General features: G+C 40.6%; 1 protein-coding gene across 10 annotated transcripts in view; it reads left to right on the top strand.

Moving 5' to 3' along the window:
* The window catches only part of nf1a (neurofibromin 1a), a 357,260-nt gene that overhangs the window by 88,615 nt on the left and 250,594 nt on the right, over nucleotides 1-18,051 (top strand). For all 10 annotated transcript variants that reach the window (XM_059973505.1, XM_059973509.1, XM_059973507.1 and 7 more), the window contains exons 5-8: nucleotides 675-781; nucleotides 5,992-6,059; nucleotides 9,069-9,144; nucleotides 11,902-12,059. In XM_059973505.1, the coding sequence (XP_059829488.1) occupies nucleotides 675-781; nucleotides 5,992-6,059; nucleotides 9,069-9,144; nucleotides 11,902-12,059 (409 nt within the window). The remainder of the gene's footprint in view (nucleotides 1-674; nucleotides 782-5,991; nucleotides 6,060-9,068; nucleotides 9,145-11,901; nucleotides 12,060-18,051) is intronic.

Raw genomic sequence — 18,051 nt, forward strand, 5'->3', positions numbered from 1 at the left:
ATGCTACCTTGCGATTCATTTTTTTTGCGGCATTCACAGTAGAACAAAACTGTAGAATCAGTGAAAGCTACATACAAAGACTGACAACCAATATGCAAAAGAAAAACTGTCCAAACACAAAAATAAAACAAATAATAAATAAACGAACAAAACAAATAAATACAGAAAATAATACTGAGAACATGAGTTGTTTGGTCCTTGAAAGTGAGTCCATAGGCTGTGTTCAGTGTTATGGTGAGTGAAGTTATCCACACTGGTTCAGGAACTAGTAATAACTATTATCCACACTGGTTCAGGAACTGGATGGTTGAGGAGTAATAACTGAATCTGGTTGTGTTGGACTTAAGGCTTCTGTACCTCCTGGATGATGGCTGTTCTTCATGATGGCCACTGTTTTTTTTTGTGGCAGCACACTTTGTAGATTTGCTCAATGGAGGAGAACGTTCTGCCTGTGATGGACCGAGAGAGACTTTTAGTAACATTTTAAGAGTTTCAAGAATACAATTTCAATAATGCTGATGCTACTGAACTACTAATGATCATCTATGGTAGTTCGTTAGTAGTATGGTCAGTGATTAGCTGGTATGTTTTAGCAAAATAGGTTTGTTGCTGATTAGCTTAATTATTCATGCCCGTTTTCTTACTGAATTTTTTATATTACTGTTCATTTGTAGGTTACAAGAGCTGGCAGTGTGCTCAGAAGATAGTACTGACGTCAATGATATTGAATTGATACAGCACATAAATGTGGATTGTGCAAGACTCAAACGATTGCTGCAAGGTAAATTAGAACTTTTTCTTTTAACATTTCGGTATTAATAATTGTTTTTCTAGATCCAATGCACCACAAACCCCCCCCCCCCCCACAAAAGATAAAGAACATAATAATAATTTTATAAACCAGAACATAAATAAATTCAGAAGAGAGCTTATATACGTAGATTAGTTGTATGTCCATAAGGTGATGTGAGGCTGTACATGAGGTGACTGACAGGAAATAAAGTAGTGGCGGAGTTAGTGGTTGGAGGTGTTGATCAGCTTTACTGCTTGGAAAAAGTAACTGTTCTTGAGTCTGGTGGTTCTGATGTGCATGCTACGTAGCCTCCTCCCTGATGGGACTGAGACAAGTAGTCCATAGGCAGGGTTATAAGGAGCAAGGTATACTGGCCAAGGAATAGGGGACCAGCTTCATTCAGACTCTGAGTAACGTTGGCAACATGCTGATTAGGGAAGTAGGTGATTGTGTCATTCGATGTCGAAACTGGTGTCAATGTGATGCAAGAAGGTATACCATGCCTAACAACATGAGTGGAAGCATTGCTTAACTTATGGCCTGAATCTTGGGAGGTTTAAAGCAACATTACAATAAGTGAATTGGCCATCATTTTTCATATTATATATGAATAATGAGTACAGTAGAAATTTGAAGGTTATATTGGGGCAACTTTGTAGTTAGGTCTTTTTTGGGTAGCATAGTTGTTAGCACAATGCTTTACAATACAGGTAACCTGAGTTCAATTCCTGCCACTGACTGTAAGGAGTTTGTAAATTCTCCCCTTGACTGCATGGGTGTCCTCCAGATGCTGCAGTTTCTTCCCCCACTCCAAAGGTGTACCAGTTGGTAGGTTAATTATAAATTGTCCCCTGATTAGGCGATGATTAAATCAGGGAATTGCTGAGCAGTCCAGTTCGAAGGGTTGGAAGGGCCTGTTCTGCACTGTATCACAATAAACAAAAAATATATAACATTTTCCTCCTGCAGCATAAGCAGGCTCAAGGGCAGCTTCTGTTTAATTGTTATAAAACTCTTGAACGTTTCCCTAGTATGAAAAGATGGATCTTGTCTTCAGTCTACCTTGTTGTGACCCTACACCTTATTATCTACCTATTCTGCACTTTATCTGTAACTCTTACACTTTATTAGGCGAAGTAGCAGTTGGGGTTCAATCCAGAAAATTGTGAAGTGCTTCACTTTGGAAGATCAAACTTGAAGGTGGAGTATAAGGTTAAAGGCAGACTTCTTAGCAGTGTGGAGGAGCAGAGGGATGTCAAGGTCCAGATCCATAGGTCCCTCAAAGATTGCCATGCAAGATGATGAGGTGTTTAAGAATATGTATGGTGTGATTACTTTCATTAGTAAGGGGGTATTGAATTCAGGAGCTGCAAGGTAATGTTATGAGAAAAGGTTGTATGAGCTAAAGCTTTTCTCTTTCTAGTAATGCAGGATGCGAGGTAACGAAACATGACAGAGGTATATCAGATTATACTGTAAGAGCCACAGATAGAGTGGACAGCCAGCACCTTTTCCCCCAGGGTACTAGTGGCCAATCCCGGAGGACATCTGATTAAAGTGAGTGGAGGAACATTTGGGGGAGATGTCAGAGACAGGATAGTGGCTGCCTGGAATGCACTGCCCAGGGTGCTGGTAGAGGCTGGTACTATAGGGGCATTTAAAAGACTCTTAGATAAGCACATGTATGGAAGGTTATGGGCTGTGTATGGGGAAGAGTTAAATTGATCATGGACTACAGTTTATATGGGTAGGCACAACATCATGGGCCGAAACATCTGTACTGTGTTGTGCTGGCCCATGTTGTTTATTGTCCATTCTGTTATAGTTTTACTTCAATGCACTGTGTAATGGATTGATCTCTGTGAACAGTATGCAAGACAAGATTGGTTTACTATTATCACTGTCCCTAAGTATATGTTCGAAGTTCAAAGTAAGGTTATTATCAAAGTACATATATATCACCATATACTACCTGAGGTTTGTAAATCCAAGCACCATAATAGAATCAATGAAAGCCCACACCCTAAAGGGCCTACAAACAACCATTGTGCAAAAGACAACAAACTGCAAATACAAAAGTAAAAAAGGAAACAACAACAACAACAACAATAATAATAATAATAATAAACAAGCAATAAATATTGAAAGCATGAGATGAAGACTCCCTGAAAGTGAGTCCATAAGTTGTGGGAACAGTTCAGTGATGGGGCAAGTGAAGTTGGGTGAAGAGCCAACCTTTGATTGAAGAACCTGATGATTGAGGGGTAATAACTGTGTGTGAACCCGGTGGTGCGAGTCCTGAGGCTTCTGTACCTTCTAATAGCAGTAGCGAGAAGAGTGTGTGACCTGGGTGGGGGAGTTCCATGCTGCTTTCCTTAGACAGCGCTCTGTGGATGTGCTCGATGGTGGGGAGGGCTTTTTAAGCTACCCTTCCAAATCCTACCTGAGCCTTGAAATGGCTTGTTAGACAATAGATTAAGTTTGCTTGTTTTAATCTCCAAAAGGACAACATTTTTATTTTGTATGAAGATGAAATAACTATTAAGTTGTTGAGTCAATATTGTACCAAGCAGGTATATGTAAAGGGGTAATATCAGATTGAAGGTGGGCACTTTTGGGTACTGTCTGTAGATGGTATATATATTTATAGGCTATCACATGGTTATTATTTTAGACATGAATAATACTTCATTATAGTATTATAGTAAGATCACAAGTGATCATTTAAATTTGCAATATCCATTGGGGTTCTCCTGCCTTTATGCAATTGCTCTTGGGTTGCCTTGGCTATTCCACGAATAATTTGGTCTCTGTGGCATTTCCATATCTTAGTAAAGAATTTCCCAAGTGGAGAGAATTTGGGGAATATGAAGGTTATTGGTAGTTTGAGTAGGAATTTGATCTGTTTGTGATCAATATGGACCATCTGCAAAGCAGGTGAGTTTGTGCTATTGGGGCATGATTATAACATAACAGGAATCTGAATGTCTAGAGCAGGGTTTCTTAACCTGAGGTCCACGAACTTGGATAGAGAAAAATTTATAGCTTTATTTTCAGTATCCTCCAACTGAAATTTAGCATTTTCTTCAATTATTAAATGTAGGCAAAAAACCACAGTAGTATTAACAGTACCTGTGATCTTGTCACCGACAGAAATCATAGATATTTTCATATCACACTATAGTTGTTATAAGTATCTCAAAAAATTGTTTATGGCACACTCATCAGTACTTTGAAATTATGGTAGCTATTAGACCCACTGCTAGATCGAACATGATCGCAGTCTTCCAATCCGTTGACGCTCATGCAACGTAGCTGGCTATCTACTGGGCACCACTGCGACTGGATGTCGAACATGACGTGCGTATCGCTTTATCAAAGACCAGCCTACAGTTTAATATTCTTATTCAAGCTAAGCAACAACAGCCTTCTCACTGATGTCTTTAAAAAATAAAATTTTAGCTTGCCTGCAGACTTCATATTTAATGTGTTAATAAAGAAGCACTATATCACAAATTAGCCTTTTAATATTTTGTTAACTATATTTCAATATAATTGGTTGCTTTTGTAGTCCTATGTATCTTATGTATTTAAATACATTATTCTGAGAAGGTATCTTATCAATTTCACCAGACTGCCAAATTAGGCTATAAACTTCATCAGACTGCCAAATGAGTCTGTAGGCTTCACCAGACTGCCAAATGTATCCATAGGTTTCACTGGACTGTAAAAGGGGTTCATAGGCTTCACTGGTCTACCAAAAGGGTCCATAGGGTTCACCAGACTGCCAAAGGGGTCTATAGGCTTCATCCGACTGCCAAAGGGGTCCATAGGCTTCACCGGACTGCCAATGGGGTCTGTAGGCTTCACTGGACTGCCAAATGTATCCATAGGTTTCACTGGACTATAAAAGGGGTTCATAGGCTTCACTGGTCTACCAAAAGCGTCCATAGGGTTCACCAGACTGCCAAAGGGGTCTATAGGCTTCATCCGACTGCCAAAGGGTCCATAGGGTTCACTGGACAGTTCACCGAATTGCCAAAGGGGTCCATTGGCTTCACCAGACACTCAAATTGGCCTGTAGGCTTCACCAGACTGCCAAAGGGGTCCATAGGCTTCACCAGACTGCCAAAGGGGTCCATAGGCTTCATTGGACTGCCAAAGGGGTCCATAGGCTTCACCGGACTGCCAAAGGGATCCATAGGCTTCACTGGACTGACAAAATGGTCCATAGGCTTCACTGGACTGCCAATGGGGTCCATAGGCTTCACTGGACTGCCAAAGGGGTCTGTCGGCTTCACTGGACTGCCAATGGGGTCCATAGGCTTCACTGGACTGCCAAAGGGATCCATAGGCTTCACCAGACTGACAAAGTGGTCTATGGCATAAAAAAGTTTAAGAACCCCTGGATTAAGATTAGATCAGTTTAAGTGAATGATGGACATGTTTATTAGAAATCCTTCCTATCACGCGTGCAGAACAATTGCTTTAGGCAATGTGAATAGGACACTCCTAAAGATGGGAGGTTGGATTATTTTACTGATAACAATTGAGCTGTTCTGACTTAGAGGGAAATGTCAGAACTAATTTGGCATTCACTTGAACTGTTAGCCTAGTTTGATCTGAAAGTCTGCCATTCTCCCTGTAAGATATGTCACTTGTTTTGGCTAGATTTGTACTTAAATTCTTTTTGACAAAATGGAACATTTTAATTATAATGGCATGGTGATAGGGCTCTGGATTGTGCCTAAGGTTGGATCATCATCCAGATTTTCTGAATGATAAATTTAGCTCAATTAAAGTGTGAGATGTTTTGCGTTCCTGTTTGTGAGATGAAGAGATGCAGATGGATCAATTGCCTACCTCCTCTGAATTTTGTTGAAGTCAGTGAAAGTATAGGACTGAGAACTAGGAGTTAATGACCTACCTTAGCACTCTGGGAATGAAATGTTGCTAAGAAGGACATCAATGATATGTAGAATGTCAGTTGAGAAATTCAAAACAGCTGAAATTTTCAGTTTAATAACCTGGAGCTCAATTGTAGAGCATACTATTATTCTGTTCATGCAGAAGAATTAATGCATAAGCTTTCTCTGCTTGGCCCTATTCACTGTATTTTCTTAAATATTTAATTTCCTCTAGCATGTGCTAAAATCGAGCTCGGAGAGAAAGTAATGAAATCCTTTTATTTACTACAGAGACAGTCTTTAAATTCAAATCACTGAAAAAAGCAGCTCAGTTGGCAGTCATCAGCAGTCTTGAAAAGGTAAGTTTCTCTCAGCATTTTGTCCCTGTCCTAATAGACATTTGATGGATGGAGGGAGATGATTTAAAGAATTGTTTACCTATGTACAACAGTTAGGCATCATCTATGGAGAGGAATAAACTGTTGATGCTTCAGGCCAAGACTCTTCATCAGAACTGGAAAGGAAGGGTATTTACCTTTTCTACCTATCACCTCTCAGTTTCTCACTTCATTGCCCCTCACCCACCCATCTGGCTTCAAGATCACCTTCTAGCGTGTACTCCTTCCTATCCCTCACCTTCTTATTCTGGCATCTTCCCCATTCCCTTCCAGTTCTGATGAAGGATTCTGGCTTGAAGTGTCGACTGTTGAATTCTCTCCATAGATACTGCCTGACCTGCTGAGTTCCTCCAGTATTTTGTACATATTACTCTGAATTTCCAGCATCTGCAGGATCTTTTGTGTAGGCTATTCCCGTGTTACATGCACCTTCACTATTGAATTTGTTGGGTTATAGATATGTTTAATTATGTAGGGTATTTGTAATATTTTGAATTATTTAATTTAACTTTATAATTATGAAATGTGAACTATTTCACGAAGTTGCTAAAGTGAAATATATAATTATTTTTGCAAGTTATTCTCTTTATTTAGCTTCAGATCTTGTTGAAAATTCTTGTTGACTGCATTTAATTATATGGATTATTAATTATAACAGTTTCCTAATAATTTGATCTTGATGGCATTTTATTTTATGTAATTAAAAGGAGATATTACATAAACGTAGGCTGAATTTCCTTGGAATTTACATTGGGGTTATTTTTAACATACTTTTCAAGATGTTGTTTCGGAACTTGTAAGTGATTAAGGAAGCACCAATGACCTTAGCAGAAATATAGGCAATTAGAACTTTAGCCCACAATCCTGATGAAGGGTCTCGGCCTGAAATGTCGACTGTTTTCTCTTTTCCATAGATGCTGTCTGGCCTGCTGAATTCCTGCAGCATCTTGTATGTGTTGCTTTGGATTTCCAGCGTCTGCAGAATTTCTATTCTTTAGCTTACAATGTTTGTGTTAACTCTGATCCTAATTTAAACTAATCCAGAATCAAATTGGCTATCACTGGCATATGTTGTGAAATTTGTTGTTTTGCAGCAGCAGTACAGAGCAATACATTACAAAAATCTTTAAGTTATAATAAGATATATAATTTTCCTCTTTTTACCTTAAATCTATGCCCTCTAATATTTGACAATTCTACCCTTGGAAAAAGACTGTCTATTCTATTTATGTCTGAAATTTAAGTAACAGTAGAAGTGGTCCTGTGCACCAGATATATAATTCAATAGTAAACACAAGTAAGTCTGCAGCTGTTGGAAATCCAAAGCAACACACACAAAATGCTGGAGGAACTCAGCAGGTCAGGCAACACCTGTGGAAATGAACAAACACTCGATGTTTTGGGCAGGGACCCATCTTCTGGACAAGAAGGAAGGGGGAAGATGCCAGGTTGGGAGAGGGAAAGGAGGTGAGCTAGAAGGTGATAGGTGAGGCTAGGTGGGTGGGAAAGGTCAAGGGTTGGAGAAGAAGGAATGTGATAGGAGAGGAGAATGGACCATAGGAGAAAGGGAAGGAGGAGGGGACCCAGGGGGTTGTGATAAACAGGTGAGAAGAGGTAAAAGGTCAGAGTGGGGAATAGAGCAAGAGGGGAGGGAAATTATTTACTGGAAGGAGAAATGAATATTCATGCCATCAGGTTGTTCCATCAGAGAGGGAGAAGTTGTCCTGTACACCAGATATGTAATTCAATAAGATTGCAACTGGCCTTCATTAATGCTGCATTACCTGTTGAGTTCCTCCAGCACCTAGTGTGCGTTTCTTGTGCTCTTTCTTTCTGATCCTTCCACCCTGATTTCAGAAACAGGAAAGACCAATTTTAAAGTGGGAGTAATGAGTTTTATAGAGGATCTTGAGGGTTAATTTGTTAGAAAGTGGTTGATATCTGGAATGTGCTTTACAGAGAAAAGTGACAGAGGCTGAAACCATCATTTAATTTTAGAGGCATTTAGACGGATGCTTTAATAAGCAAGATATAGGGAATTATGGACCTAATGTAAGCAGTGGGTGGCAGGATGGAGATACATCTCTACCAAAGGAGGTGTAAGGCCCTCCTTCCCTCCGCCAGCCAGCAGGTCACCCTCGGGCAAGGTGTCACACCTGCTTAGTCCCTGATTAGGGTCACGTGTAGCCATGGGAGCAGGTGATGGATGAGCAGCTGGTGCATATCACAAGTCCTGGTTATGCGACCACTGACGGCAGGCAGACAATCTCTGAAGAGTATTGGTAATGGCTGGGGTCACCCGTCTTGTAAAGACACTGCCCAGGAGAAGGCAGTGGCAAATCACTTCTGTAGAATTTGCCAGGAACAATTGTAATCATGGACCATGATTGCCCACGTCATACGACACGGAACATAATGATGATGATGAATGTGGCCAGATGGGATTAGTTTAGATGAGCAAAATGGTTGGCTTGGATATGGTGGGCTGGAAAGGCATGTTCCTCAACGAGGATTCGAGGATGATCTCGTACTTAAGTATTCAAGTGATCAACACAGCTGAAAGCTGTTGTAATTCCCTACTGATACAGCCATTGGGTTTGAGCGTCAGCCAAGGCTAGGTCTTAAGCTGTGTGATTTTAAAAATGTGCACATGACGTTTCGATGATGCTTAGACAGATCTGCAACCTATGACAACGCATCATTTAGGCCTCCTCATGGGGAATAGTGATGTTTGTGTGGGAAGAGAAATTTTTGTGTTTCAAAAGATGGATTTGTGCTTCTGAGCATTGGTGGAATGTTGCATCTTGATACATTTTATTTGTTTACAAAATCATATCACAGGAAACTCTGAAAGTAACTGCAAAGGCTGAAGAATATACCTAGCTGTGTATCTTACAGATATGATTTTAAATATAATCCTTCTGTAATAAGCTGAAATGATTACAAACATTGAAATATTTAATGATATAGGCATTTTGGAACTGGGTGGAAAATTATCCTGACGAGTTCACCATGTTGTACCAGAGACCTCAGCCTGATCTGGCAGGTGAGTGATGCTACGAATATCATTGTCACATGTTGGAGAGAGCTGTTGGATATTTCTGGAAGTCGAATGTGAAAACGCTATAGTTTCTCTTTGGATGCTGCTGTGGCTGTGTTTATGTAATGAAGACTTTACCTGATCCTTTGTTACCTAAAATGTTAAATTATCGGTGTGGTTGTACGTGCAGATACCAGGCTACCATTTAATTAAGATCTGAAATGCATAGATATAAGACAATAAAACAAAGGAGGAGAATTAGACCATTCAGTCCATTGGGTTTGCTTCACCATTCTGTCATCTATCCCCCTTAATCCCGTTCTCCTGCCTTCTCCCTCTAACCTTTGACACCTTACCAATGAAGAATGCATGAATCTCCACATCAAATATACCCAATGACTAGGCTCCACAGAAGTCTGTGGCAATGAATTCCACAAATTCACCACCCTCTGGCTTAAGAAATTCCTTCTCATTCTGGTCTAAAGGGATCCACTAATCAAGAACTGATCATACATAATATTCATTGACTCTCTTCTGATCATATGGAAACAGAATAAAAAAAATAATGAAAAGACAAGTACAAAATGCTTGCACTGTTCAAGAGGAGGAAATGCAGCTGTAGGAAAAGCAGGCTCACCACTATTACCTCAGGGTAATGCCATGAATGTGGTTTTGCCAGCCTCTCCCACATCCTGAGAACACACATAAAAAGTTAAAAAAAAATTATATTGTGCTTATGATGGTGAAACGTGCAGTGGATTGCATTTGAAATGGAACGAATGATGTAGGGCATTCTGAAAGCTTGGTGTGTTAATGCTTGCTGGCCAGTGCTTCGTTGTCCGTGCAGAATTGCAGGGCATTAATTCAGAGACACCTTGAAGTTAGAGACATAGAATACTACAGCACAGAAACAGGCCATTTGATCCATCTAGTCAATGCAAAAATATTATTCTGCCCATTCCTGTACTGGGACCATAGCCCTCCAAACATCTCCCATTCCTGTACCTATCCAAATTTCCCTTAATGTTGAAATCAAACCTGCATCCACTTCTTGTGCTGGCAACTTGTTCTACACTCTCACCACCCTTTGAGTGAAGAAGATCCTCCTCATTTTTACTCATAAAAATTTCACTTTTCACCCTTAACCCATGACCAGTCGTTCTAGTCTCATCCAACCTCAGCTTGCAAGTACCCCTTCTATAATTCTACTCAACGTTGGTGCCCCACAAGGCTATATCCTCAGCCCCCCACACTTGATTTTGTGGCTAGATTCTGCACTAACTCTATCTGTGAAGTGGGCTGTATCACAAATAATGATGAGTCAGAGTACAGGAAGGAGACAGAGAGCCTAGTGACATGGTGTCATGACAACAATCTCTCCTTCAATGTCAGTAAAAGGAAAAGAGATGGCCATTGACTTCAAGAAGGGGGCTGTCCACATGCTCCCATTTAAACCAATGGTGCTAAGGTCGAGATGATAGAGATCTTCAAATCAAAAATCAAATCAAAAGTTTAGTTATCGTTCAAACCATACATAGATACAGCTAGACGAAACAGTGTTCCTCTGGGGCAAAACATTCAAAATAGCAAGCAAACATACAAAAATAGTAAGTAACATTATTCAAAATATTGAGTAAAGGAAGATAGTCACTCGAACAAAACATATAAATTCTAAGACCCTGAGTGACAATGTCCTGCAATTGATGGTTGCACAATCCAGCTTGTCATTCCATTGCTCGAACACGGGAAGGCAGCACTGACCAGGAGAGGCCAGGCCCCAACCGAGCTCAACCTTGCTGTAGTGCTTCTGCCTCTCTCACCTGGGCTGAAGCAGCAGGCGAGCTTAAGGCTTGAGGCCTAGTTCTCACTGTAGCTGAGGCTACACAGCTTCAATGTCGACTATTCCTCCACCAGACAGGCCTGCAGCAACTTACATTATCATGTCCCTAGGATCATCACCAATAGCCTGACCTGATCCAACTAAGTTGACACCATGGCCAAGAAAGCTTACTGGTGCCTCTGCTTCCTCAAGAGGGTAATGAAATTTGATATGTCCCCTTACACTCTTAGGAATTTTTATCAGTACACCACAGAAAGCTTCCTACATCAAAGAATCTTGGCTTGATATGGCAAATTCTCTGCCATGCCCACAAGAAACTGCAAGGTTGGTGACACAGCTCAGTACATCTTGGAACTGGTGGGTGAAGGCAGGAGAGTAAGGTTGAGAGGTAAAATATATTAGCCGTGATGGAATGGTGGAGCAGACTACTTCTGCACCTGTGTCCTATGATTTTTTTTTATTGTGGAAATATTCTTCACATGGTCCAGTATCTTGTTACATTGATTTTTGCTGTAGATGCACTGAAGGCTCTGAACCCAGTTTTGTATTCCACCATTGCACCCGAAACTATTTAACCCAACTTCTTGGTTTGTCCTGCATTTACCAATGGCAATCCAAACAGATGCTGCAGCTCTCTGGGATGTGGAGCAGTTGTGGAATGCCTGTTTTTTTTCACAAGAAATTGTAATGCTTTATAAGAAACTAGCACATGTGTCTATTAAAAAATTATTTGTTCTTTTATGAAAATAAAAATTTAGTTTTGTGCTATGCATAGTTGAATAATTTTCTCCTGACATTTAAATCATCACTTTGTTAGAATGGGTGGGTTTGTGAATCATCTGACACTATGTTTGATGTTTTATCTTTTGTATTGTTTTTCTTTGATTGCTTTTATCCCTCAACACACACACACACACACACAGATTGTTCAGAGAAGCTGTTTGACCTTGTGGATAGTTTTGCCGAAAGTGCCAAACGAAAAGCAGCAGTGTGGCCCCTACAGATCATCCTCCTGATTCTCTCACCTGACGTTCTGCAGGACATCTCCAAGGAGGAGGTTGAAGAAAGCAAAATGAACAAGGTAAGTTTGTTCCACACATCTCCAGGATGTTGACATTTTGCTGGAGCTACTCTCTCAGGTCTTATGTGCCTTGTTGCTTGAAAATTTTTATTATACATTTGTTGAACCAAAAGAAAGCACAGCCTAGCATGATCCTCTTTGTATGGGCATGCTTCAATGATGATTGCCATGTACTGACTAAGAACAAGAATTCTGATTAGTTTTCTAAATGAAAAGAAATGTATTTCTCATCTTTATTGACATAGCCAGATTGAAACTGGCCATCTCATGTTTAAATGTACAATAAGCCCAGGGCAGACCTGATCTACCACTTGATCAGCTACTTGATTCATGAGCTATTTGAGGTGTCCATCACAAATGCCTTTTCCCCACTTTCTTTGGATTTGTGAATCATTTTTTGCCATAATCTTTAAGGCATTGTTGGATCCTGACGCTCTTGTGATCCAAGGGTGCTTTGGAAAATAAGAATAAATCTTATTGCTTACAGTTGTTTTATTGAGCGTTACAACAGACGTTCCCAACCTTTTGTATGCCATAGACCCTTACAATTAACTGAGGAATCCGTGGACCCCAGGTTGGGAATGCCTGCTTTACAACAGCAAAGGAAATGAGGGGAAATGGTGAGAGATGAAGAGTGAAAAAGGACAGACAAAGGAAGGAATATAAGAGAGCCTAAGGAAAAAAAGGTTGTCTGGTCTTATCCCAGACAACTAATTCTCTTGAAATTTCACCAGATAACAAAGTTAACCAATTAAATAGATTCAATAACGTGACACCCACCACTGACATGAAGAAGTTTCCAGAAAAATGTAAAGGCAACTAACCACTGAAAATCTCACTGAACAATCCCATGTTTATAGGTAATTATATAAAAATACAAACAAGTTAAAGTGCAAGAAGGATAATAATTCTACAGCTCAATCCAATAGCAGTTAAAGCATTGATAGATTTCCATTTTAGTTAGTGTTATAGATTAGTTACTCCAGATTGAAAATTGGTAATTTGTGCTTGACTTTGAGAATAGTTATATCAGTGGGTACCACTGGCAGCAGTGGCATTTACTCTCCATTCCTAATTACCCCAGAAATTGGGAGACAGTTGAGAGCCAGCCACATTGGATTTGGACTTGGATGCAGGCCAGACTGAGTAATGAACGCAAATATCCTTCCTTGAACTCCATCAGTGAGATGGATGAGACTTCAAAAATCCACTACGTTGATGGAGCAACAACCAGTCTGTGGAAAGAACTCAAGCGGGTCAAGTGGGTGAAGAGGAATGGCTGATGTTTTGGATCAAGACCCTATGTCAGGACTGAGAGGGGAGAGGCAAGATCTCTTATCTCTTACTTCTCCACTCAATCATGGTGCATGGCTTCAACCTGAAACATTTACAGTTGCCCCCCTCCCCCCTCACAGTTGTTTCTTTACCTGCAGAGATCCTGGTGCAGACTGTTTGTTGCTCCAAATTTGGCATCTGCTGTGCCTTGTGTCTCTAGTAGGTTTATGTTGTTTGATTTTCCAATTCCAAATCAATTTACGTGGTTGAACTTAAATTCTCCCAATGCCATGATGGATTTGAAATGCTCCCTGGATAATTTGGCTGCTGTACAATAATTTAAGTACTATGCTTCTGTATTCCAGTCTTAAAAGCATGACATCAGACAGAAGATTTATATTAAAACAATCATATAAGTCTTCTGTATCTCTTTCTTTTACCCGCTATGCCACTGGCATTTAGGGCAGCAATGAAGTTCCTCCATCATTGGTGGTGTTCACGGCTTCTTTCATTGTGTCAGTCAATCAAGTCCCAGGTGGAGTTTAAGGAATACCATTGCACTTAGGTGCAGAAGGATTCTTCATTGCTGTTTCTGTAACATTTCTGCTTTACCAGTCAGGGTTTTTAGTTCTGAGCTGAAGCCCCAAACCTGGAGGACCGGTGGACCGCTCTTAGTCTGGCCTCTACCCTTTGACCTGTTTGGCATGGGTGATCCAACCAAGAGTCAAAGCACCAAGTCCTGACTCCAGCCAACGTAACTGTCCAGGTCATTGAGGCACGCAAGCCTCCAAACCATGACTAGGCTGTGGTCATCTTGGAGGCAAAAAGACTACAAATCTTCTGTATGTTGGGATGTTAATATTTATAAAACAGTCTTTGTGCAGATGATTGACTCACCAATTTCCACAGTGGTTTTTGTTTTGAGGTAAAGTGGCTGCTTAGGCATTCTGAGCAAAGGCCTGGTGTTTTATGTGATTGAAAAGTTGGGTGGTGTGCCGTGTGCAACTGGTCCTCTTCACTGACAGTCTATTGCCAATAGAGGTCATTCTGTGACAGGTTTGTTCCACAGGAAATGAATGACCACTCGAGCAATCAGAAAAAATAGAATTCTCTGAGAGTTGTTTATAATAGTGCGATTCCATGCCTAACAGAAAGATAAATTAAACATTCTACAATGATTCTAGGTTTTTTTAATCAACTTCTAAGATAGCCCTACTTTTTTGAATGAAATACTACAATTGGCTTTTACCTTTGGTAGAGTCTGTTGTAGAGCTTATGCTGCCAAATGATTACACCTGTTGAAAATTTTCATTCAAATTCATCTTGGTTTCAGATAGAAAGAGCTGTGTTCTTACCCAATGTTCTGTACAAATTTCTGTTGAGCTATTGTCTTTTCATAAGGATACTTATGTGAGAATGCTGTTCTTGGGCTACAGTTCAGCATTCAACACTGTAATTCCATCCAGGCTCGACAGGAAGCTCAGATACCTCGGCCTTGACCCTCCCTTGTGCTGCTGGATCCTGGACTTCTTGTCAGATTGCTGGCAGGTGGTAAGAGTGGGCTCCCTCACCTCCACCCCTCTGACCCTCAACACAGGAGCCCCTCAGGGCTTTGTACTAAGTCCCCTCCTTTATTCCCTGTATACTCATGAGCCACCCACAGCTCCAATCTGCTAATTAAATTTGCCAACGACACTACATTGATTGGCTTAATCTCAAACAATATCGAGGTGGCCTACAGGGAAGAAGTAATCTCTCTGACACAGTGGTGTCAACAAAACAACCTCTCCTTCAGTGTCGCAAAAGCAAAGGAGCTGGTTGTGGACTACAGGTGGAATGGAGACGGGCTAACCCCTACTGACATCAATGGATCTGGGGTAGAGAGGGTAAACAGCTTTAAGTTCCTCGGCATACACATCACTGCGGATCTCACATGGTCTGTACACACCAGCTGTGTGGTGAAAAAGGCACAACAGCACCTCTTTCACTTCAGACGGTTGAGAAAGTTTGGTGTGGGCCCCCAAATTCTAAGAACGTTCTACAGAGGCACAATTGAGAGCATCCTGACTGGCTGCATCACTGCCTGGTATGGGAACTGTACCTCCCTTAATTGCAGGGTTTTGCAGAGAGTGGTGTGGACAGCCCAGCACATCTGTAGTTGTGAACTTCCCATGATTCAGGACATTTACAAGGACAGGTGCAAAAAAGCCCCAAAGGGTCATTGGGGACCCGAGTCACCCCAACCACAAACTGTTCCAGCTGCTACCATCTGGGAAACGGTACCACAGCATAAAAGCCAGGACCAACAGGCTCCAGGACAGCTTCTTCCCCCGGGCCATCAGACTGATTAACTCATGCTGATCTGAGTGTATTTCTATGTTACATTGACTGTTTTATTTGTTATAAATTATTAAAAATTACTATGATTGCTCATTGCACATTTAGATGGAAATGTAACGATTTTTACTCCTCATGTATATGAAGGATGTAAGAAATAAAGTCAATTGAATTATTTAAAAAAATACTAAGTAATACCTGTACAGTGATTCACCTGGTTTATTGGGGCTTGGGGAAATCACACCACCATGTGCTTAGAATTAAAATAAATTTTATTAGTGCCTATTGTGTCTAGTTTGCATTTTTTAAAGCTGTGCATTTAACAAAGAAGGCATGCTGTATCACACACAAGTTGCTGGAGGAACCCAGGAAGTCAGGCATCATCTACAGAGAGGATCAAAGAGACGATATTTCAGGCTGAGACCCATCATCAAAGTTCTGATGAAGGATCTTGGCCTGAAACATTGACTGTTTATTCCCCTCTATAGATGCTGTCTGACTTGCTGAGTTCCTGCAGAGTGTTGTATGTGTGGTGGATTTCCAGCACCTGCACGATCTCTTATGTTTATATCATGTGGTACTGTATTAGATCAATTAGCTGAATGGGTAAATATCTGGAGATTGGTTGCATGTTGAGTCATCAGTGGCAGCTTCTTATATAATACGAGAGAGTTTTGTAATGTGATCGTTATTATTGTCACCAGTGAGAATACTTGAGCTGTGGGATTGATTTTTTTGTTAGTTTACTAGAATTATTGGAAATATTAAGTTTCTAATCTTTTTCTCTCCTGCCCTGTTACATTTCCCTTTAGTTCCATCTCCTTCTGCTTGCCCCAGTTTCATGAATAAACATGATCAGTGTATTATCAGAGCTTCAAGATGGAATAGGAATGGCATTTCATTTCTTACAGCAAAACTACTTACTCTTTTTAAAAAAAGTTATTTTATGCTCTTTTATTTGCCTAGCAGTGATGTTGTGGGGGTGGAACTGGACTCTCTGACGGTGGTGTCTGAAAAGAGGATGCTGTCCAAGTTGCATGCCATCTTGGACAACGACTCTCATCCACTCCATAATGTACTGGTTAGGCACAGGAGTACATTCAGCCAGAGATTCATTCCATCGAGATGCAACACTGAGCGTCATAGAAAGTCATTCCTGCCTGTGGCCATCAAACTTTACAGCTCCTCCCTCGGAGTGTCAGACACCCTGAGCCAATAGGCTGGTCCTGGACTTATTTCCACTTGGCATGATTAACTTATTATTATTTAATTATTTATTGTTTTATATTGCTGTATTTCTACACTATTCTTGGTTGCAGCGACTGTAACAAAACCCAATTGTCCTCGGGATCAATAAAGTCTGTCTGTCTGTATTTCAAATTTTAGTTTGAAAGAATTTCTTATTATTTGTTTTTGTAAACCTTCTGAAATTGTTGCAGATGACTTCATCTAAACTTCTAGCAAGTAGTTCCTAAATGTCTGTCCACAGCATTAACCATGAACATACTCCAGTCTCTTCCTAATCTGAGGATACCAAGGCAAGTTAGTCCTGTTACAACTAGCTTGGCTGAGTTTGGTTTTAGTGCCTCAGCTATTGTGAGGGAACCTTTCATCTAGGTCTACACATTTATGCTGATGATCAAACATCCATTTTCACTAGACTATAACACCATAAGACATAGGAACTGAATCAGGCCATTCAGCCTACTGAGTCTGCTCTATCATTTAATCATGGCTGATTTATTTTCCTTCTCAACCCCATTCTCCTAGTTTCTCCCTGTGACTTTTGATAGCCTTACAAATCACGAACCTTTCAACCTTCACTTTAAATATACCCAGTATCGTGGCCTTCACAGATGTATGTGGCAGTGAATTCCACAGATTCACCACCATCTGGCTAAAGAAATTACTTTGCATCTCTCTTCTAAAGGGACCTTATATTTTGAGATTGTGTCCTCTGGTCCCAGACTCTTCCACTATTGAAAGCATCCTTTCCACGTCCACTCTACTTAAGTCTTTCAATATTTGGTAGGTTTCAGTGAGATCCCTCCTCATCCATCTAAGCTCCAGCAAGTACAGGCCCAGAGCCAACAAACACTTATGATCATATTTAACCATTTTTTCCCTTCTTGCATCCCATTGACTTCTTCCCGCCTTCTGCCACCTGCTTACACCTGGGGGCAATTTTTGGTGGTCCGAGAGCCTAATTAACCTAAGAACCAATTTACAGAAGCCAATTAGCTGATCAACCAAGATGTGGGAGGAAAGTAGAGATGGGAAACCTGTGTGATCATCAGGAGAATGTGCAAACTCCAATTCCAGCATTAAAGATCACAATTTAACTCGGCTACCTGGAGCTATGGGGCACTTGTGCTACTTG

This window comes from Hypanus sabinus, chromosome 6 (genome assembly GCF_030144855.1).
Source record: "Hypanus sabinus isolate sHypSab1 chromosome 6, sHypSab1.hap1, whole genome shotgun sequence".
In the NCBI taxonomy this organism is placed as follows: domain Eukaryota; kingdom Metazoa; phylum Chordata; class Chondrichthyes; order Myliobatiformes; family Dasyatidae; genus Hypanus; species Hypanus sabinus.